The sequence below is a fragment of the Crinia signifera genome, chromosome 2 (assembly GCF_055691185.1).
Source record: "Crinia signifera chromosome 2, ASM5569118v1, whole genome shotgun sequence".
Lineage (NCBI taxonomy): Eukaryota > Metazoa > Chordata > Amphibia > Anura > Myobatrachidae > Crinia > Crinia signifera.
Genome location: NC_139218.1, coordinates 55,728,590 through 55,753,243, shown reverse-complemented (window position 1 = coordinate 55,753,243; position 24,654 = coordinate 55,728,590). Strand labels below are relative to the sequence as shown.

The 24,654-nt window shown below is 43.1% G+C and overlaps 1 protein-coding gene across 3 annotated transcripts in view; it reads left to right on the top strand.

Moving 5' to 3' along the window:
- SMG6 (SMG6 nonsense mediated mRNA decay factor) overlaps positions 1-24,654 on the top strand; it is a 244,565-nt gene that overhangs the window by 124,995 nt on the left and 94,916 nt on the right. For all 3 annotated transcript variants that reach the window (XM_083172152.1, XM_083172151.1, XM_083172150.1), the window contains exon 13: positions 21,942-22,143. In XM_083172152.1, coding sequence (XP_083028278.1) covers positions 21,942-22,143 — 202 coding nt within the window. The remainder of the gene's footprint in view (positions 1-21,941; positions 22,144-24,654) is intronic.

The window sequence follows — 24,654 nt, the reverse complement described above, 5'->3', positions numbered from 1 at the left end:
GTATTTTCCTTTTGGCAAATTTAGAACCCACATTGCTGGTTTTTGCTTTTTACCACTTTTAAGGCTTTGACTTAATGTTTTTATTAAACACTTGTGTCTGCAAGTGGCAGCCTAAAAACTGTAGAGCTTTGACTGCTTTATTAGCATACGTATACTGCTAGTATTGGCTGTGCAAGTTCAGAGACGGCTTTCCTTTACAGAATTCCCTTCTTGTTACTCTTAGATGCTGCTCATCTAAAAATACATGGGGCTATGATGAAACGGCGGCAGCTCCAAACTATTCTTCAGTTCTAACTTTTGTTCCCTGGTGGTTTTTTTTTATATTTTTACAAAAAAATAGTAATTTAAAAAAAAACTGTTATTGCATAATATTGCCATCAAAACAGAAAATAATTTCAACTTACACTGAGGAATTCCCCAGTGAACGATGACCGCACTGTAAAACTGCAGCGTTTATTTTTCCCCTTTCTAATGAAGGAAAAAGTGTTCCACACTAATTGCATGGAATGAAGTTACATTGCTAGAAGCACGGTTTAGCCTGCCAAAGTCTCTTGCGTGGTTTTCCTTCTTACTTACTATGTGATTCTATAAAGAATGACTGCCGTCTTACTCGATGCACAATAAAAGCTTGGAATTCCATTTTCAAGTGAATAAAGTAGAAATGTTCATATACGCTTCCATGCATTGTGTCATTGCAAACTCCTAGCACAGGAAAAAATTCTGGCTGCTATACATCATCCGCACTGGTTTTACATCTTGCGGTTACCTTTCTGGGTTTCGCTGCTCTATTAATTGTATGATAATTTCTCATAAATGACAGATAATGGGCTAATAATCTTCATGTGCTCTAGTCTTGATTCCCACTGTGTACTGGTTGCCTAGAATCACGAGAGGCTGCCAATGAGGTCATCAGAAACTCATGCCATCGCAAGATCATGGGGTTGCAAGGCATAGGAAAAGGTTTGCAATGGGTCGTCTGCATTTTCATAAGTCTACGTTTGGGCTGGAAGATGTATTTACACGTGGGTGATGCAGTTTTTGGTTTCTTTTCGTGCTCTAATTGACGTTTGGGTTACCATAATTGGCATGTTTCTGCATTGCACCATGATTAGAACTGCTTTCTATATAAAAAAGAAACCAATCCAAGGATGTGAGGAGACGAGAAGTAGGGAGGGCCTTGATTGTGAGCGCTAAAATGCAAGAGGGATGTGGAAGCAAACCGTTGATAGAGGTGGTCAGAAAGGAGAGGGAAGAATGGTCTTGGATGAAATAGGCAGGTGTGAATAGTTTTGAATGAGCGCTTAATAGACTTTTTGATGTAATTCTGTTCAGTTCCATCAAGGAAGTTACAAAGGTGACCATGCACAGGCAGAGACCTGAAGATATATACGATGGTAGTTATACTTCACATGGGATGTTGCTATGGGCAACCAATCAGAATCGACTTATTTATTTAGCACCTTCTAAAACATAATAGATACTATCTGATTAGTTGCCCAACTTCCCATAGTAGTAAATTCCCCCATTGTGTTTTATGGGAATTGGTACTAAATCCCGGCAGTCAAAATCCTGATGCCGGAATCCCGACAAGGGGGGATGTGGATTGTGCCCCCCCCTTGCAGGCTCGCTGCGCTCGTCGCGCAGCGGGCCCGGCACACTCAATTATTCGCCCTCTATGGGTGTCGTGGACATGCACCACTGAGAAAGTGTCAGGATTTTGAAAGCCGGGATTCCGACCGCCGGGATTGTAACTGCATCCCGTTTTATGAGAGGGGTGAAGTCCAGTGTTATTGACAGACCTGAGTCTTGGAGTAAGGAAAAGACTAGCTGTTCAGTGGTGCATTCAGAAAATTTAGCAAGGCAGGCCAGAGAGGATTTTGCAATCAAGATGATTTGCATGAATGACCAGGGAGAGGAGTAACCTATTGGCACTGAAAATGAAAGTGAAGCAATGGTAAGGGTGATCCTATTAAATGAAAAGGGGCAGTAATGGTATTCATTTAGGATATGTGAGTTTGGATAGCAGTCAGCCATCCAGGTAGGGGTGACAAAGATGCAGTCAGACACATTGGGATGGGAAGAGGGCAAGGCAAGTATGGTAGATTAGATTCAGTGGCATAGTGGTGGTATTAGAGACCAAAGAAGTGTGTGAAGAAGTAAGTATAAAGATAATAATACAGTAATCTGAGAATGGAGCCTTGGAGAACGAACATAGATAGTGGTGGAGGAGAGGAGCTGGCATCAGAGGAATTAGTGCTTCCAGAGTAATCTGAGAGGTTGTAGTTATCTAAAGCATTGAAGGTTGTGGAGGAGAATTAACTCTGTGAAATTGTGCTTCCACATTATTTTTAACTTGAAAATTGTACCTTTCCTTCATATTTTTGTTAGGTTAACAAAGACGCATGAAAGGTTTAAAACTTCACTATTAAATTTCTATTATGTTAATTGTCAAATAATTGTAATAGGAAAAACTTAAAATGAAATGCAAACATGCTTTAATGAACAGTGTTAAACATCAGCCTGTCTATTTTGTACTTTCTGGTCTGTCCTATCCATTCTCATCTTATGTTTCAATTCTAATCCCACAACTGTACATTGGTCTTACAGTATGTAGTTACAGTCACAGTCTAAGGCCGAATAAAGACGCAAGCCCATCGAGTTCAACCTTGGTTAGTGTGTATGATCCATTTGCTACATCCCCTATTATGCGAGTGTATTCTGATTTATTTAAAGACAGATTATGATTGTTGTTTGTACCCCTGGATGTTTTTGTCCAATCTTATTTTAAACGTATTTATTGTGTCTGCAGACACCACCTCGCCAGGAAGAGAGTTCCACTATTTTGCTGCCTTGACCGCAAAAAATGCTTTCCTTCTAAGGAATGAAAATTTTCTTTCCTTAGTCTTAATTTATGCCCACTTGTCCTATAGATCTTGCTCAAAGTGAAAAGGTTGCCTGACTGTTACTTATATTGGCCCCTGATATATTCGTACATGTTTAGCATGTCGGTACTTGTGTAATAGCACGGCACCCGGCTACGCTACGTTTTCAGCGTAGGCCAACGGCAGCCTAGCGTACTTAACGTAGTGACTCCGCGGCAGCCCAATGGCTGCCTAGCGTAGTTAGCGTCGTGACTCCGTAGCAGCCCGGATCTGTCCATGGCTCTGTCCCCGGCGTCCATGGCAAGCCTAGTAAGCGCCTCTCACACAGCGCCGGAAACCGCCAGGTCCCCTGCGCTTGCGGACGCCGGCGGAGAGGGGATCATGCGGGCGCAGGCGGAGAGGCACTCTGTCTGAGATGCAGGTGCGTCAACAGGCATCCCCCCGACCTGTTCATACCCCCACTATCCACGTCGGCGTCGAGTCGATTTTATAAAGTGTGGTGAGCGCAGCGAGCCACCGAGCCCAAAGCGTGGCGAGTGGACATGGATTACTTTACATGTATTCCACGTCACCTTGCGGGGCATGCTGCGCTCGCCACGCTTCGGGCTCGGTGGCTCTCTGCGCTCGGCAAACTTTATTAAATCAACTCCACGCTGACGTAGATAGTGGGGGTATGAACAGGTTGCGGGTACGCGTAAAGCGTCACGCCGTTGGACTCGCCACGCTTCGGGCTGGTGTGGATAGTGGGGGTGTTTCAGGAACACCTATCTGACAGGGACGCTTACTACGCTAGTTGGAACACTACGCTACTTCTGACTGACTACGCTGGCCGCGTAAACACTATGCTGATTCTGACAGGGATGCCACGCTAACTACGTAACGGACACCGTGCTATTACACAAGTACCAGCATGTCTCCGCTGCAACATCTTTTCTAGCCATAAGTAATCTCAATTTGTTCAATCTGTCTTCATATCTTCAATTCTCCAACCCCTTTTATTAGCTTTGTTGCTCTTCTTTGGACTTTTTCCAGTTCTAGGATGTCCTTTTTATAGTGCGGGGCCCAGAATTGTACTAGTGTGTTCTAGATGCTGTCTAACCAATGCTTTGTAGAGTGGCATTGTGACTGGATGCCTGACCTACGCTCTGGCTACGTCCTTCGGGTCCACAGACGGCTGTTTCTGGTCTCATGGGACCTGGCCAATAGGGGATTTCCTGTTACCATTAACCTCCTGTTACTGACTCCACCCACTACGCAGTGGGGGGGGGGGGTAGGATATCACTGCCACCGCCAGACTCCTACCATGTGGCGTCTGGAACCACAGTTACCTTGTCAGGCCCACGAGCTGGCAATTGAGTACTAGCTGCTAGGGTGTATGTGTCGACACGCTGCTGACACACCCCCCCTTAAACCTGTGCCCACTTTCGTGTAAAGATTTTGCTGCAGACCAGGGATAAACCCCTTCAGTCCTATGGTGTCTATTTTGTTTGTGGGACAGGGTCTCCGGTCACAGGCATTATTACATTTGAGTTGCTGGTCTCCATACCCTTTCTTCTACAGGCTAGTATCCTGTTGGCTTTATTTTTTGCTACATGACACTGAGCACTACACCCAAGTTTGTTTATCAATTTGGACGCCTAGATCCTTTTCTAGTTCTGAAATACCTAAAGCAACACTGCTTAGGGTATAACTAGCAGACTGGTTAGGTTTACAGTCTCCCAAGATGCATAGCCTTGCATTCATCCACATTGAACCTCATTTTCAAATTTTTTGCCCTCTCTTCTAGTTTATTAAGATCGCTCTGAAGCGTGGAGACATCATTGATTGTTCTAATCACTCTGCTCAGTTTTGTGTCATTAGCAATGTTGGAAACTTTGCTGAGTATTCCCACCCCAATATCATTAATAAATATGTTAATTAAAAGGGGCCCTAGCACCGACCCCTGTGGCACTCCACTTAGTACTGGTATATTTGATACTGCACTGTTTACAGCCATTCTCTATTTTCTATTCCGGAGCCAGTTTCCTACCTATCTACAAATCTTTAACCCTGGTCCCAAATCTTCCATTTCAATTATAAACCTCTATCAGGCATGGTATCAAAAGCCTTAGCAAAATCCAGGAAGACCACTTCTACAGCATTTTTATTGTCTAGGTTATTGCGGACTTCCTCATAAAAGCTTAATAAATTTGTTGGCACTCAGGGTTGAGCTCACAGTTCTATAATTTGCTGAGTCTTCCCTTTTTTCCTCTTTTGAATATTGGTAGCACCTCTGCTATTCTCCAGTCCTTAGGCACCTTACCAGGTGAAAATGAGTTCTCAAAAATGTAATTGTTTACGTATTCTATGTTGTCCTTTCCAAAATTATTTTTACCAGGACTAGGACAGGATCTCCTTCACATACTTATGATTCTGTGTAGTAATGTTTTTATAAAGACCTCATTTCTGTAGAAGTTCTGCGTTCCCATTTCCTGTTATAATGCCGCCAATCTGATCAGGCAAAAGAGAATGCCAATTGGCCTAAATTGATAGATTGGGGAATTTTTAAAAACTGTCTGTTTAAAAATACCTCATTAACCAATCCCAATCAAATTTTTGGATGATGTCAGAAAATCAGGGATTTCCAGGACGAGGGATAAATCAAAAATAGACTGGTCATATACTGTATATCCGACCAGGACCAGGTTCTTTGGCATGCTAAATTCAAGTCTGTATTTCACCTGATTATGCTACATAATCAGTGTACATGTTAGGTGTCCCGGATTAAAAGAATATTCTAGGTTGCCTAGTCATATAACATAGTTACGTTTTGTGATGGGGTTTCCTCTGTGCTGGTTATTGGTCTTTTTCCCCCCTAAGGCATCAGTCATTTAATACCAATGCCCATCAATGATGGTGCTCACAAAACATCCTTTGTCAATAGAATTCTTTTTTCTAATTGTTTTACAAATCTATATGTAAATATAGGTATCTTGAGTTTCAATCAGTAGCAGCACTCACCTATTCAATGCTGCTGTTTCAGACAGCATTGAAGGCTTTCAGATTTGGCTACTAAATTGTCCGACAATTCAGATTACACTTAAAAAAAAAAAAATCAAATCTGAATTGTCTGAACATTTAGCGGCCATTTCCAACTCGAGACAGTCGGAACATTGAATACATTGTTACAGTGGGAACAGGTTCAACATCCCAACAGTTGGATTCTGTATTGAATACCCCCTTAGTGGTAAATGTCTCCAGTCTAAAACTGGGTACACATTGAGTGAGGTGTCTGTCGGATCTGACAAATGTCACTCAATTTGGCGCATATAAGACAGTGCATGCCTGTGGTCACTAGTAATGTCATCAGGTTGGATGTGCTGCACATCCAACCTGATGATATCGCTAGCTTACTAATACATGCTAATGAAGAATGAAACCATGATTGCTCTGTCCTTCATTAACATAGCTCAATGTCTACACAGGGCTATGATGGCCTAACACATCGCAACAGTCTGTTTTTTTTTTGTTTGTTTTTTAAAGATTTAAGAAATACCCATGAATAACCAGTTCTGGCCAATGAGCAACAATCTGCTTCCAATCCCTCGGCCAGGTATATAACATGTACATTTCTCCTAGTTGCTGCACTTCTATTATATGTACCAGTATGCTACATGGGACTCAATCAATTGCTTTCACAAAATTCAAGCAAATGAAATCCATCATTTGCAGTGCCAAGATCTCCTTTGTAACTTACTTCCTCAGAGAAGCTGATCACATTAGTTTGGCATTTGTAAAACACTATAAAAATTAGGCATAATCACTTGTAAAGCTGGAAATGCGCTAGCATTAGTGTGACATCACCCTCCATGACTCTTTGGCAGTTATAGTGCTAGAAGATATATCGCTCTTTCTTTTTTTCATTATTTTTTTTAAAAAACATTTCTTCCCCGAGAACAATTGCAAATGTATGCCTTAGAGGGGAGGTTTAATTGAGGTCCTTCTGCATGATAGAACGGCAGTCTGTGGGGAATTCCTGTATTTGGACTTTTATCAGGGAGCAGTCTGTGTATCGCAGTGATTGTATAGGTTTTGGGGAATTTCCTTTAAAAAGATATTGTCAAGAAATGTTCACACACACCTGTTAGCCATACCTGTGCTGGATGCTAAACCGCCAAAATAAATGGGCAAGTTACTGAAGGTTAAGGATACAGTATGTAGGATATCCTAGATTATCTCATTTAAGTGTTTTCATTTCAATGATTGTGTATAATTAACTTTTAGTATCTTGAATTACGGGTGTGCTTTGCCAAAGCCATGTTTAAGTTTTTCAAGCTGCTTGAGTGCCCTATGCTGAGAAAATGCTAATTTGCAAAACCTCAATATGGAGTTCTGGTTTATTAACCAGGGATATTCACTGTTGCTGGCCAAGCAATCATTATAACTAGTGCTTAAATTGTGCAGCTCACTGGGGAAGCTCCTGCACCCCACCTCCTTTTTTATAATTTGTTTATCTGACCTCCCCAAAAAAACTTTAATTTACATAAAGAAGCGTCAGAATTGTTTTTCAGTCACGAATTAAGTATGCAAGAGGAAGCAAGGATCTTATCCAGAGTCAGGGAAGATGTGCATCTGTGCTAATCACCTTGAAGAGTTAGGCGCCAGCAGTAATTACTTTAGACACATCAGCTCTCTGGATGCCGGATCTGCTCCAGTCCGCAATACCTTATTTTTATTTGAATAAGGTAAGCAAAATTTGGGCAGATTAAACCCTTTTGCTAATTGCTAGCCTGGTCCTATTCAATTAAGTGCAACATCCCCACATTTTTGCAACCCAGAGAATTTCTCTTAGCACCTTGTTAAACCCCCCTCTGGTGGTGATGTGTAGGGAAACATAGATTCTGGCACTTAACACAAAATCTGTGGGTTACTATGCATTACGCTCTGGTTTAGCACACTTGGGAAAAGCAGTATAAACAAATAGTTCTGGGCATTCAATTTGGACTTTGCCTCCATGGTAAACCCCCCACAGAATCTGCGCCATTGTAAGATTAATAGGACCAGATGTACTAAGCTTCACAAAGTGATAAACAACCAGCCAATCAGCTCCTACCTGTCATGTCACAGGCTGGGTTTCAAAAATGACAGATAGGAGCTGATCGGCTGGTTGTTTATCACTCTCCATTTTTGAAGCTTGATACATGTGACCCTTAATGTCATTAAGGTAACTGGTGCTCTTTATGGGGCATAGGAGAATGGGGACAATCCCTGGATGTTTATTATTATTTACTATTTACCTGAGCTATGTACTGGAGATGTAATGTACTTGTCCTGTTCAGCTTTAAAAACACATTCTAAAATGGTTCAGAAAGTTATCGCCATATTCTAGTTATCGATCATCCTCAACTTGTCCACATTATTAGATAACACAGGGTCTTGCGCAAACACTTGCTCCCAAAACAGTTTTTTTGGGGGAAATTAACTTAAAAAGTACAACCCCCATTTTCTGGTGAGTGACTAGCAGGGCTGCTATCAGAGGCAGGACTGCCAGGCTCCAGTCCTCAGCCCAAATGGAGAAAGGGGGCCAGAACTGGAGTCTATCAAGTCTGTAACAAAGGTCACATTTTCATTGAAACAATATAGCGATTGGGTAGTGCTGTCAATGCTGCAGAAACCAGAGATCTCATTGGCCAAGAAGGGATAGGGTTGCCCTGCCTATTTTTTTTTTTTTTCAGTCCCGTGCTCCACAATATCTTGGCAGCACTGGTACCTATTGATGGAAGCCTTTGCTGATCAGCTTGTTCCATCTCTTATCTCTGAATGGATTCAAAACTAGTGACTGGTGGATGGGTCTGTATTAGGATGAATTCACTCTCCTGTTCCTATAAAGGTCCCAGCATTGTCAAGTCTTGTATGTATCTTATTGACCTTTTTAATTTGCAGAAGACACATGGGACACCATTATTGTGTCTGCAAGAACTGGAAATGGTTATCTAAACCCCCAGTGTTTTTGTGGCAATATCTTCTGCTGCCAGATCTGGGGTATTTTGCAACCAGCATTGAGCTCAGGTTAGTCCTTGGTTTTCTACCCATCCGTGACACAGCCAGGGTTCTCTGTTCTCCTTTCACCTTTAGCATCCTGGTTATGTTTTGCTCCTGATCAGCTGACTAGCGCGTCTGTCAGGCTGCACGAGTCGTGCCCATATTGGACTCCTGTATGTGGATTTGTGAACGATTTGCGTTACATCTGTGCTTGGAAACCCCCAGCAGTTGCACTTTCTGATATTTTTATATTTTTATTTTGCTGGCACATCCGAAGATGTCCTGACATGTGACATAATGTTCTCTTTGTGAGCTTCAGTATAAGGCTACTTGTGGAGGCCAATTAGCACAATGTGCATCTGTTATGCCAACTGCCTGTATAATGTCTGATTATGGGCAGTAGATGCCTGGTGAACCGCATATCTTTAAACTGTCTTCTACTGATGTGAAGAGTATCTTTTTTAAGGATTGTGGTAGCATTGTAATAGCAGTCAAATGCCATATCACTATTCTAAAGTCACTTATTTTGGTCACCCATTTTACATTTATACTGTACGACCAGGGGTTAAAGTGTGGTGGAACTGCGTTCCACCACCTCTAATGGTAGGGGGAACTGAGTTCCACCTCTACCACAGCAATGAACAGTAATTCAAACAGAAAAGCGGCTGCTTCTTCTGGCACGGCGTATGTGATGTCATGCCATAACCTCCGTTGAAGTGTAGAAGAGCTACTAAGCAGAGCAGGCTCTGTGCTTGGTGAAGACAAGGTGTGGTGGGGAAGCTGCTGGAGGTACACAGGGCATGGAACTGCTGAGGGACATGAACAGTGAGCTGCTGGATTGTCAGAGATAGCTTTTTTATAAGCAGCACAACTGTGGACAATGGGTGAAATGTAATAGGATGAGAGATTCATAAGTGAGAGATTTGGTAAGAGATCTCAAGAAATCCTTTATACTGCAAAATCAAACTTGTTTTGCCGTGTAAATGATTGCCGCTTTAAAAAAAAAAAAGCGGCGTTAGTATTGTGTGACCACACCCCCTCCTTGTGGGACCATTATCCCTTTATGGGAGGTGGGGCACAAATTCCCTGGCACTGGTCTAATGGGGGTGGGGGGGTGTCAGTGTTAGGGGAAAGGCGTACCACCACGTCTCCAGGACCACTTTAAGCCATGTGTACGGCTACAATCTGGTTTCTGCCAATCTGTTAAGACTATCATGCAAACATGAATAGCGTTGCTCAAGTAGCCATTTACAAGAGAAGAATTGTTGTACATAATGAGAGTGGTTTATCTAAAATGGTGAGACTGTATGTGCATTCCTTTTCATAGGGTCGACAGAACTTCAACCATTATAGGTAGACAGTCACTAGTTTGACACATGGAATAGGTAGACTTGCATTAAGTCAACACAAGCATTCGGTCGTTATGCATGGAAGTGTGGTTGATTTGTGTTCTGTAGATGTTAAACAGTAATGCAATTGGTATTTGGCTATATAAAAGAAAAGTAAATGTTTGATTTGTTATTTGCAGACCTCTCTCTAGGAGAGCAATAGAATTGTGTAATTACCAGCGACGTAAGCAGGTTCTCCATTCACAACTTTGTAGCCTGCAATCTAGTATGACTCCATATGTGTGATCCTGTAGTAGAGAGAGAGCGTTGTAAGCTCTACTGGACCATTAACAGGTGTGTCTGTATCATTCTCTGTATCATTCTCTGATGGTGCGGGGCTGCATAAGGATTTAGGATTTGATGCAAACAGAATATATGTACTTAAACCATTAGTACTACTTTTTTTTTTTTTCGCGTTATTAAATTGCTTTGTGATCTCCCCAATATAAACGGCAGAACATTTTTTGTATATATCAAATATTTTGAATAATGTGCAATGAATTAGGGACCATTTATTATTTCTGTATATTGGTATGAGAACATAAACATACATATTGTGTGAACTAGCCGTCCAATAAAGTAACTTAATGCAAGGTTCAGCACTATGACAATCCTCAGGTCTCAGTGACCAATGTACTATATTGTATATGCTTAGGTGCATTGTGCTCTTTTGTACAACAACTGGGTTCCATCTTTTTTTTTTTACATGTGTCAGTTTTTTGTTTTTTTAGAGCGGAGAGCACTTGTTTCACTGTCACCAATTTAAGAACCTTAATACATTATTACATTATGGAGCAATCTCATTCAATGAGATCTTGGTTATGTGAGTATATAGGGCCTGATTTTGGTTGGAATCCATGCCCCCCACCCCCCATGCGAGCGATACGTCAACTGTACAGGTCGATGAAGGAGTCTATGATGTAAGCCACTTATTTATAAAGTATAGAGTAGAACACACATTATGCACTGTTTTAAAGAACGTTTTATTATTTACAGAAGTCCAATTTTTTTTATCACATGCGCACACACACACACACACACACACACACACGCACACACACACAGTTTAGGTTATTTTTTTATTTCTTTTTGTCCGACTCCATGTGACATACAGTACAAGTATGGTGTGTTGTAGTTTGTGGGAGAAAACTGGATTACTGAGAGGAAACCCACGCAAGCATGGGGAGAACATACAATCCCAGCAAAATTAGGGCCCTGGTGGGAACTGAACTCATGACCTCAGTTCTGTGAGGCAGTAGTGCTAACCGTAACACCATCTATGCTGCCATTTTGTGCTGCAGGAGGGTCACAGTGGGCAATAGCCATAATGTCCTCCGAGCTCCTACCTGGAGTCTGCTGTGCATGCAGTCCATGTAGCTACTTGTCTCCTGATGAGGTATCATGTCCATTCTACCTCTCCATGTTTTTTTGCCCCGATCTCAGAGGCAAGTTCTATATAAAAAAAATTGGGTCTGTTCCCCAGAACGTGATTTAATTAATACCAGCATCCACTGAGAGGGGACCACTGAACACTCTGCAACCTATCAAACAGCAGCTGGCCTCCACTCAAACTGACAGTTATATTAAACCCTGGAATTTTAGGCAATAAAAAGTAAATGAACTGTTATTTTTGCCATCCTGCTGAAATAAACAGAGCTTAGGACTCCATCCATATGTCAATGGGAGGGGGAGCCAATTGTTATGTGCGAGACCCACAGAGCAGGGGCCTGTATCCTAACCTACATCGACAGCTGTGCTGTACGCACCACCCCAGCCAGTCCACTGTGCTTTACTTCAGTTTCCTCTGCTATCCGCATTTGCAGATATTATACTCCTTTCTCCTGTAGGTGATTAATGCTTTGCGAGGTACATTTGTGATCCGGTAATGAATAAACTGGTTAAGTATTTTATTTCATTTTTTAAAGTTTCTTCTGTAGCGCAGCATATGCTGTTACGCTTTACAATTGAAGACAGTGATACAACAAACTGGGTATTTACAGATAGCCAAAATCGCAAACTTACAATCTATAAGTAAAGAAATAATTGTGAAGTTAACTTTTTAGGTCCTTTTTTATGTTTTGTTTTTTTGTTATCACATCATTTTTATTGAATATACATGAACATAGATATTGATGAAAACCTGGACCAGCATGCCAGGCATTCAATTGGCTTACTCGGGTTGCATTTAAATAGCATTGAATGATTTGCAATCCAAGACCACCATCCTGCAAAAGTTAAGCTAAAATGTCCTGATGCTCGTGCATATGTAATGAGCGGGAGCAGTGTGAAGTGAATATTTAATGAGCTACTCCCTGCCCCCCGCTGACGAATGTGTGTAAAAAAAAAATAAAAAAAATTGAATATATATTCATGTGCAGCAAACACATGAATAAAAATCGCATACCCCTTCACAGAATAAAATTACTGATTTTTTTTTTTACACCAAATAAATAAAAAAAACCCTTTATTTTTAACATTCCAGTTCACCATAAAAAGATGCCACACAGCGAAATTCACATAGAAAAAAAATTCACCATCCGAGCATTGAATACACTCATGGCGAGTCACGGCGAATCACATTGAAAAACCCATTAAAAAGCCAACGGCGTATTGTCCGTCATTCATAGTTCACCATTGGCGAATTGTGAGCATTGAATATGGTGAATGACTTTTCCAGTCAAAAAAATCGCTAGGGAGCACGAAAATAGGACGCATTTGCCATGAAAAGCGACAAATCAGCGGCATTGAATACTGCCCAATGTCTGGGTAAGAACATATGCAATGAGCGAGTGGTTCATATAGGAGAGTGAAAATAAGGAGTGATAGAGAACAACCTTGCATAGTTACTTTGGTAATCGGAAAGGGTTCCGATTAAAGGCCGCCCGCCTGGACCATGGCTGGTGGGTCATGATATAGTGCTTATATAGCCTGAAAAAAAATTCCCTTTAAAGCCGAATTGTTGTAACATTTAGAGCATAAATGGAAGTCTGGTTGTATTGTGGAGAACCTCCTATCATCCTTCATGGCTGTGATAGCCATCAAGGCTCTCCACGCTTTTAGCTTGTTTGCAAGCAAAGAATCCGCTTTGTTGCTTTTTTCGTAGAAACGTTGCTGAAGCCATTAAAGAGACCTTTCGGTTCTCTCAGCCTGAAGAGCATTTAAGGAAATTCTAGAAGATATGAGTTGGTTATAGAGCGTGCGAGAAGGGTGTTCTTAATGTTGGGATTCGCACCTGTGAACCTTGTCTGTGAGGGACAATAATTTTTTTTTTGTGTTGATCTGGGGGAGGCATAACTAATGATGTGGGCTTCCTATACTAGTAGAGTGAAGGGTGCAGTCATCAATGTTGAGAGAAAAGTAATCGGTAATAGCTGAATTTATTGTATCCTGGAAAGTGGTATTTTTAGAGTAGAGTTTCGTTAAGGTGCCAAAGTGGTCGGGAGGTCGGGGTGTCAAAGTCAAGCAGCGATTAGGATAAACTGCTAAGACCACGTAATAGGCACTATAGTGGAGAGGGACTGTGTTTTAAAGTAAAGTGCCAGTAGCTTTGGGCAGTTATCCACCTTGAAAGCAGGTAATTGGCTAAGAAAATGTTATTGTACATAAAGTATTACAGTAGATACACATTACATGTTAGATAAGGGCATGGCATCAGCACTCCTAGAACAGTCTTTAGTAGTGATAACTAATTGCTTTAGACCTGTCTTTAATATTTTGTACGGTCCTCTAAAGTCTTCCATATAGATTGTCAGTTTTTAAGCAAACCACACCTGTGCTAGAAACACCACAGCAGACAGCGACACCCCAGGCAGGGAACAGGAATTGCATGGGTTTCAAAGATGACGGGTGCTAGAATGAACACTATGAATGCATTTCAGTATAGAAGTGATAGTTTCAGCAATAATTGTACAGTATTATGTTTTGAGGAGTATACAGCCAACAAATATATAAAACTTTTTTTTTTTTTTAATGTTTGTGTTTTTGTAGCTGAAGCATAAGCTGTGCCTTTTTTCACTGCCAGTTATTGCAGGTCAGAAGATCAGCTGCAGAATGCGTAGATGGTTCGGTAACTTTTACTGTATTGTAAACATTACATTTTACAGGAACTTTATGAAGTAATAAAACTACTTGAAAACTTATAATGGCATATGTCCGCTACCACGACAACAGAAATTTGGCATCAGGCTATCAGGAGCATTGGGGGTTATTTTGGTTGATTCGCAAGGCTGCGAATTCACAGCCTTGCAAGTCCACCAAACTCCCACCACCCCCCTCGCAGCGTGTGTCTGCGTGCAGGGCCTGCAAATTGATTTTTAACATTACAATCCATTCGCAGCCTGTGGGCCAACCATCCAATGATGTGGAATGTGCACTCATATCTAAGTGACATTTCAATTTTTGTGCACCCTTGGGAGGAAGTGGGTGGGCAGCTGACATACGGTAATGTCAGCTGCCGGCATCACAGCCCAATTACCAATGGAACACCCATGAAACACTGGTCCTTCCCATGGTCGCGACTATAGGCCGCTGCTGCCTCCAGACCGCAACCTTGGGTGCATGCAACCGGCAAACAGAACGTTCGCCGTGGCCGCACATACCCGGCGTATGCACAAAAATGACACTGTCCATGCATCAACCATCGGTCCTGCAAATGGTTAGTGCAAACAGACCAGAGTAACCCCCATTGTTCTTACATCCTGTCAGCATGTTTTAATTCTTCTATCTCCACCTATGGGTGACTGTGTCGTTAAGTCTTTGGGTACTTGTTTCCTATCTGGGCGCCCACTAAGTTAATTGAGCACCATGCTATTCTCCGTAGTGAAATCTGATCGCATCGCATCGTACACATACACGATATTGAACGATGCGATGCGATGCGATGCGATCCGATTCGATTTCCCATAGGAAACAATGTTAAATGGCTCAATTTAGCCAAATTATCATAGGAACAATAGTAAATGGGCCAAAAACACCCCTGAACATTGAAATGTCCCCCCAAAAGTAGTTGACGCCACCCCGCCATCAACGTGAACCCGAAGCGTGGCGAGCGCAGCGAGCCCGCGAGGGGCGGCGGTACGCGTCCTCCGACCTTTTCATGCCCTACTATCCACTAGGGCGTGGAGTGAGAATAGAATAGTGTGGCGAGCGCAGCGAGCCACCGAGCCCGAAGCGTGGCGAGCGCAGCGAGGGGACGCGGATACCTTCACAGGTAAACGCGTCCCTTTGCGGGCTTCCCAGGTGTCCGCGTCGCCATGGACACCTGGGAAGCCCGCGAGGGGACGCGTATAACTGTGAAGGTATCCGCGTCCCCTCGCGGGGCTCGCTGCGCTCGCCACGCTTCGGGCTCGGTGGCTCGCTGCGCTCGCCACACTATTCTATTCTCACTCCACGCCCTAGTGGATAGTAGGGCATGAAAAGGTCGGAGGACGCGTACCGCCGCCCCTCGCGGGCTCGCTGCGCTCGCCACGCTTCGGGTTCACTATGATGGCGGGGTGGCGTCAACTACTTTTGGGGGGACATTTCAATGTTCAGGGGTGTTTTTGGCCCATTTACTATTGTTCCTATGATAATTTGGCTAAATTGAGCCATTTAACATTGTTTCCTATGGGAAATCGGATCGCATCGCATCGCATCGCATCGTTCAATATCGTGTATGTGTACGATGCGATGCGATCCGATTTCAGTACGGTGCCGTACGTAGAAAACCTGGGCGCCCAGATAGGAAACAAGTACCAGTCTTTGTTATGAAAACCTAAAGAACTATTTTATGTAACGCTCATACTTTGCTGCACGCTATGTTAATACAGTAAATTAAAATTAACACCTGTTAAAAAAATGTAATCTCAATAAGTGTTTAAACATAATATAGTGCTACTTGAAATGGCAACATATTACAGGGTTGCCTACCGTCCCGGATTGGCCGGCAGTGTCCCGGAAATCGAGTCGTCGTCGTCCCCCCTGGCACCCTGGAATGGTGGGCAATCCTCCCGGATTCTGCATCACCCTCTGTATCTCCCCAGCAGCTGCCCGGCCGCCTCGTTGAATTACTGGGATTCGCGGCTTCTCGTGGGAAGGGGGTGGGGCTAAATATGCAAAGAGCACAATTTAGCCTTGCCCCCTCTTCGAGGCCCCGCAAATCGGGGGGATTTCCCGTGCTGGGGGTGGGGCTTGATGACGTCTACATCAGGCCCCACCCTCAGACGTGATACGGACAGTCTCCTCTCCGGTCTTCTCCCGGAGAGGAGAGTTTAAAATTAGGCAAGTATGACATATTAACAGTTATTTATATAGCACTCACATATTTCACAGTGATGTACAGGGAATGTTTGGCAATTCATTCCATTCCCAATAGAGCTTACAATCTACATTCCCTACCACATGTACACATGCATACACAATAGGGTTACGTTTTGTCAGAAACCTACCAGTATGAGATTTTGGATTGTATGAGGAAACCCATGCAAGCACAGCAAGAATATGTAAACGCCACACTGGTGGGAATCAAACTCAAGACCTCAGTTCTGTGAGGCAGTAATGCTAACCACTACACCCAACAGTGCATCCGATACCTGCATAAACCAAAAAGCCGATTCAATTTTGAGCTACATAACTCATGTTACCTTGCACCACCTTATGGTTTTGTGGTAAAATGAGCGATGTTGCTGTACCAGTGTCCTGTGTGAGGTGCTACAACTGCTCATTTAGCCTAATTCATATTTGTTGCAAATGCTTTTGTGATTCTCTGGGCTACAAGTGATTCTCTGGTAGCAAGTGAAGCTGATGCCCACTGAAAATCATCACAAACTCATTCACAATTGTGTACACATTAGTGGGACAGCTCTCATGAGCAGGGCCCTCTGTCCTCACGTGCGTTTCTTAGAATATATCTCAGCTACCCTAATAATTGCTTCAGTGTCCTGCAACTTTCTTACATGTATTTGTCCTAAATTGCCTTGTACTGTAATTTGTTATTTAATTGTTTTTTTGCTCATTTATGTATTGTTAGGTGCTGCGGAACCATTGTGGCGCCATATAAGTAAACAAACAATAATAATATCCGCAATTGCAAATAACATTGCAGCTAAGGGTTGGTCTGTGGCATGGATGGGGAACCTTTGGCCCTCCAGCTGTTAAACTGCACATCCCTGCATGCCCTGCAAAAGCTTTAGCATGGCCAAAAAGCAAAACTGCAGCAGGGCATGCTGGGATGTGTAGTTCAACAACAGCTGTAGGGCCGCAGGTTCCCCATCCTGGTCTATGGTTACGCAGATTGGCCACAGTAGTGCCTCAGATGCCATGCATTTACAATTACACAGTGATCAGAAAATACATGCCTCAAAAAACATCCATGACACCCCTAGCCACTCCCCTCAATTTCCCATTAACAGGTACAAACAGCCACTTCCTTTCAATCACTCTGCAATAAAGTTCTCCGTGTGAGCCATATCTTAGTGGCACTGTCACGCGTGTTCAGTGCAATAATCGCTCGGTTGCATGATAATCATCTTCGTACAAACATACTGTATATTAAGCCCATTGTCCAGAATTGCCTTGACCATCAAGAATGACTACATATTATTATTCATAGATTGAATTATTTTATTATTCTAATTATTCATCTGTTCATTGTGTCTGCTGAAGGTAATTTTGCGTGATTTAGTAACAGTTGTTTATACAGCTGTTTTGAGGTTTGGAGTTCCTCTTACAGCTTTTGATCATGAAGTGCAAATCCTTCCTGGTGATCATCCTGAGTGGTTGTATTGTGAATGATCAAAAAACTCAATGAAAAGGGAGCACAAAACAGGTTTATCTGTTGGATGTAAAATGTACAAGCAAATGAAAGATGGTCAGGTGTCACATGTGTTTAACTTCCCTGGATACAATTCATCTGTAACATTGATGTCCTTAGTGGACACATTACGGATGGTGTAATGGTTAGCAGCGAGCCACTGAAGCGTGGCGAGCGGACGCGGATACGCTTGCCACACTTTATAAAATCAACTCCACACCGACGTGGATAGTGAGGGTAAAATGGCTGCTCTATACTTACCCTCCTCCGGCCTGGGCACCACGTCAATCCACGGTGACTCCCTGGCAGTCGCATTCAACCCCCCTGCTCCGGGCACTCGCAATTAGCGTAGTGCCGCTGGGGGAGCAGGGAAACAATGTGATGCGGCACTACGCTGAATTACGTACAGCGTCCGCTGCGAGTGTCGGAGCAGGGGGATTGAATGCGACTGCCGGGAGTCATCTTGGATCGCGAAGAGTCAGCGAGGATCAAGGGGATCGACGCGGTGCCCGGGCCGGAGGAGGGTAAGTATAAACCACACCACCCTGCTGCCTGCTGTACTATCATGGCGCTGACAACGTAGCTTAGCCTACGTTGAAAACATAGTGTAGCCGGGCGTCCTGATAATACACAAGTACCAAATATATTATACACTGTAGAAAAAAGTGTTTGGACACTGACGACAAGTAGAGAAATATGATTCTTGTCAATACTTTGCAGTAATCACTACTGCAGGTGGTGGACCTACGGACACCCTTCTTGGCAAACTGTCCACAAGTTCCTGGATAACAGCAGGTGGTATATTTTATATACAGTGATAATGAGGAAGATCGAGTCAGCCTAAAACGCACTTGTCACTCCAATTTGTCCCAGAGGTTATCGATAGGGTCAAGTTCTAAATTCTGAGCTGGCCAGTCCATGCAGGTTATTGAATTTTCTGCATACCAGTCCATTATTTTCCTGGAAACTTGACAGGTGACATTGTTGTCCTAAAAAAAACATTTGTTGTTCCCGTAGAGCTGCCACAACAGAGGGTGCACAGAGTTATCTAGAACAGCTCTGTACTTCTCATTAATGAACATGCATTACAACTAGCGGTGCCATGCCAAACCAGCTAAAACAGAGCCAGCTTTACTGCAGGTACTGTAGACTCTGGCATCAGACGTTTTACTGGCAGTTGACAAACCCGAACACGTCTATTTGATCTCAAAATTGGAAAATGTCATTTGTCGCTCCACAGCACTCACCGCCATTATTCTACTGTCCAGTTTTGCACTCTTTAAAAGCACTGAGCAGTTTCGGATGTCTGAGGGCGAGGCATATTCCTGCAATGCATTTAACACATAAATGACAAAAGAAACAGTGAAAGGGTGTGGTATGGCATATCAACAGTTGGGATTTCGACAGTTAATATACCGACATTTGAATCCTGACCGCCGGTACTCCGACAGGGGACGAGCAGATTAAAGGACCTTCTTAATACCTTCTCTCACGCTTACCTCTGAGTAGCCTGCAATGACCCCCCCTCAATCAATCACTGTTCGCTCCTTCCGGCAAGCCATTTTGAACTGAAGTTTTTTTGCACCCAATCTAGATATGGCTTTTTCATATAGATCAACATGTTTTATAGTTGATGCCTCCGTAATTGTGTGGTTGTGTGTGTGTGGTGGACTGTCGCATATAGTTCTAGTTAATAAGCTTTGGAACCTGTCAGGAATAAGTAACCAATACAGGTGAAACACAAAAAATTTGAATATCGTGCAAAAAGTTTCAGTAATTCAACTTAAAAAGTGAAACTAGTATATTATTTAGACTCATTACAAGCAAACTGAAATTTAAGAATTTATTTGTTATAATTTTGATGATTACGGTTTACTAGTAGTCCTGACAAAACCTAAGGGCTGCCTAAGGTAGCCCTTAGGCTGACCTAGTAACATAGTTATGTTTTTGTAGGCATCTGTATGATGTACTGTTATCTTGCATAGCATCTCATGCTACCTATAATTACCTCATTTTAATATGTAGAGAAAAAAAATGCATATTAGAGGCACCTTGAGAATTGCTAGGTACTGTGGAATTGCAGGTACCCTGAAGGCCTCTAGTGAAATAAAATGCTGTGACTAGTCTCACAGCAGTCACAGACCAAACTACTCTCTGCGTTATTGGCACGGATTCCAAGCTAATAAAAGTATGTCCAGGTGATTGTTATATTCACGTACCCATTGGCAGTGTTCATTAAGAATTGCGCAGACTGCCCACTGGCCGTTTCTCTTTATTAGAGTTCTGGGGAGAGGAATTTGAAGGGTCAGTCTGTCACCTGATGATAATTGTTCTCATACAGGGTTCCATAACTCCAGCTGCGAGGAGAGCATGTAGTCACGTTACCTAGGTGAAAATACATCACTCTGCTGAGGTGCTCCGGGCTGTTATATTGAGCTGACTGAAACCTGATCATTGTTGGACCATTCTCTCCTTCTGCTTCTATTCAGTGTGTCTCCCCTCATTACTTTCTCTTGCCTCCCCTCTTCTCATTCTTTCCCTCTCTTGGCCTCTTCCACTCTCCTGCTTCTTGATTATCTGTTTCTCTGCCTCTCTTCTTGTCACAGTTGTTGTTTTCGGTTTGTTTACTTTGCAAGCCTTTTCTGTGTGACTTGGCGCTGCTTTCTGGCACAGGATGTGTGTGACCGGAAGTGCTCGGCCCAAAGTGGGCAGCGGGGGCATCCCGAGGGTTAAAGGCACGGACGTGCAACTTTATCTCCTGGGAGGCCCAGTGCCCCCCCACTCCTCATGCATCCGGTGCCTGCTGTGTTCTGATATCTGTCAGACCTGAGGGGCAGAACAGGATCTTTCCTGGGGTTATGTCAAGTTCAGTCCTTTTTAACTATTAAAACACTATTTGGCTTTGCACAGTCCACACTGTTCCCATTACCTCACTGACCAGCCTTCCCCCTGTTTATTTCATTCTGCTTTTTTTTCCCCCTGCTTTTTTTCTCCCCATCTGCACGTTTTGACAGTTTTTGGAGGGCTTGAAGATGAACCCCTCTGACAGGAAAGGATGTGTGTGAGGGGGGACTTATTCTATTGTAGGGGGGGGGGGGGAGTACATGTCAGTGGTACAGAGTGTTCTCTCAAACTGCCATCGCACGGTCAATGGCAAGATGTTTTGTGTCAGCGGGCGTTTCCTGGAGGAGAACCTCTGCCAAATGAGGCAGCTAAGAGATTTGGCACCTGGAACCTCCTCTTTTCAGAGTTGCACAGAACTTTCCATCCGTCATTGTTACCCTATCTTCTGCATCCACCAAGCCTGATTATTCCTAAACTTACATCTCTTTTTTACACCTTCCATTGTTCTTTAATGAAATGCTACAGGTTTTTGTTTCCTTTTACATTTTTTTTTTTAAATTTAGTTTAAATACTAGAAATATGCTTCTCCTTGGCCTGGTCTCAAACTTTGGTCCGGGGTCCGGATTAAGGAGAACAAGTTGACTGGATAATTTATTAAATGCTCTGGTAGCATTTGGTGTGCATAAGAAACTTGCACCAGGCGTACTATAAAACATGTGTCAGACCTCATTATATGTTAATAAAGCTTTATCTCATCCACACGCCACAAAAATTCAAGTAGAACACATTGCTGCATCCATTAATCACTTCTAATCTCCATGATGACAAGCAATGGTTGTTGTCTTCCAAGGGTCTTGACCTTGTACCGTACATCCCTTTTGAAAATAAGTGCTTATGAATTGTATTAGTGAGATACCTGTGCGATGCTGGTTCTGGGATTTTTTTTTTTTTTTTGGGTGTGGTCCTGAAGGGGCCCAACAATGTAAAATAACCTTGTTCTACCATCTTCTTCTACAGGTCTTCTTTAGATGTGTGGGGTGTGTTGGCAGAATTCTGTAACACGTTGACCTGTGTAAACCAGTCGGAAGTGCCTCTTTATAAGGATCCTGATGAAGACCTTTCTCTCCTGATCCTAGAAGAAGATAGGCTCCTTTCCGGGTTTGTCCCCCTTCTGGCTGCTCCTCAGGAGCCGTGCTTTGTGGAAAAAAGTTCAGATAAGGTAAGTCATTTTTTTTTTTACCCTCACCCCTCTTTTACCTCATCTCCCAAAATTTTGGGAAGCTTGTCAGGAGTAATGAGTACTGTTAAGTCTTGAAGTCTGTTAAGGGAAAATATTGACCTTTCTACCACTGACATCCAGCTCCATCATGAAGTGAAATAAAGGTTAATGTGTTCCTTTGGGCACTGTATATGTGTTTTGCAGGCATCTGTATACTGACTGAATTTTTTTATTTGTGTTTTCCCATGTATGCTGTGTTGTGAGTTGTTTGTGACTAAAGTGTGTCTGTGTTTCTAAAGAGTGTGTGTGCGCGCACTCTGGCTTGCTGGATGTCCCATCACTTCCTTACTTGTTTGAATAAAGCAGCTTGTATTGGCAGCACTCTCACTTAGCTCCAAATGGTTTGCATCATGCGTTACCCCCTCCCCTCCACTCACCCTTTTCATCCACCACAGAACTCTCATCCAGGATATCTGTCAGGGCTCTTTTTGTCCTTTTTTTTATTTTTTTTCTAAGAGGAAAGTGATAAATAGCTGACTAGAGAGAAGCAGAAACTGTGTGTGAACTCACAGAAAGATTTCGTTAAAAAAAAAGAAAGAAAATCAACTTATTCCCTTATGTGTCGTGACTGACTGAGTATGCTGCAGTGCTTAGGAATGACTTGGGCTGGTACTCCTTCCATATTCCCTTAGGATAGACACAATACAATGTGATATCTTTGATTTATTCATGTATCTGCTACGCAGAGACATGCCAACGTGACACTTATTACTTATGTGCCATCATGGAAAAGACTGCACTCTGTAAGGCCATACTTGCCTACCTTCCCGGAATGAACGGGAGGGTCCCACAAATCGGGTCCCCCTCCCGGCCCCCCCTTCCCCGCGTCTCCCGCATTTTTCCCACAGCCCCAGTTCCCACCTTCCCCGCGGTGTAAACCCTGAACTTTGCGGGTCAGCGGGGAGGGGGCGGGGCTAAAATGACGCATTTAGTGACATTTAAGCCCCTCCCACCATCCACAGGCCCGCAAATTGTTACAGCTGCCAGTCATGGGGGCGGAGCTTAGTGACGCCCCCAAAGCGTAGCCTCTTCCCGCCCCCCTCTCACTCCTCTCCGGGTTTCTCCCGGAGAGGAGTTTGAAGAAGTCGGCAAGTATGTGTAAGGCTGATTTCTAGATAATCAGACTCATTCTTTCAGACTTGAAAACCATTTTGTCCCTGTAGTAGTAATATCACCAAATTGCATTTGGTGATATTACATTTAATGTGAAGTGGAGTAATAAGTGCAGTCTAGTACCTATAGATGGGTACTCATACACCTGATGCAATTGCTGTACTGTGCTTTTTTTTTTCTTCATTTTGTATCTTACCTTGCTTATACTGTACTAATTTATTAGAATTAGTATTTTTGTAGCAAAGGAATTGGTATAAAGCAGGCGGGTCCAAACTATGGCCCTCCAGCTGTTGTAAAACTACACATCCCAGCATGCCTTGCCATAGCTTTAGCATTCCCTAACAGCAAAACTGTGGCAAAGCATGATGGGACTTGTAGTTTCACAACAGCTGGAGGGCCATAGTTTGGACAGGCCTGGTATAAAGTTTCAGATTAATCTTAACGATGAATGACATGGGACACCTAGCGGGCCTGTCTTTTGCAGTTTTTCCCTTTTGTGACCTTTTTCCTAAATTTTACTGCTTTTATTTTCTCTGTTGTGTTTTTCCCTCACTTATGTCTTAATTGGCATATTGTGTACTAGGTTTTACATTTTACCGTAAAGTGCACTAAATGGGTCTTTTTGGTGCAGTTGGTATATGACATGATACAGATTTAGTTGGAGTAGCGGTGTATCCTGCAAACCACCAATGTACATTCCTTTTAGACATGTATCGGACGGATTCGGTATGAAATCCCGACAGGGTCAAAATCCCGACAGGGTCAAAATCCCGACTGGGTCAAAATCCCGACTGGGTCATAATCCCGACTGGGTCATAATCCCGACTGGGTCATAATCCCGACTGGGTCATAATCCCGACTGGGTCATAATCCCGACTGGGTCATAATCCCGACTGGGTCATAATCCCGACATGGACAAAATCACGACATGGACAAAATCACGACAAGGTCAAAATACTGACATTTAGAATGTACAGGTGAAACAGTCAACATGACTTTGTGTCGACAGGTCGCGAGGTAGACATGGGTTTTTTCACTGTTTTTTTTACCCGAATGTGGACATGGACAAAGTTGGAAGTGAACCGCAGCCCCTCGCATCGCTCATTTCGCTCGCAATGCTTCAGGCACGGTGCCTTTGCTGCGCTCAGCACATTATTTTATTTTCCCACCACGCCCTAGTGGATGGTAGGGCATGAAATACCGCCTGTCAGCACATGTCGAGTCAAAAAACAGTGAAAAAAACCATGTTGATCTCGTGACCTGTCTACGCAAATTCATGTTGACTGTTTTACCTGTACATTCTATATGTCGGTATTTTGTCCTTGTCGGGATTTTAAA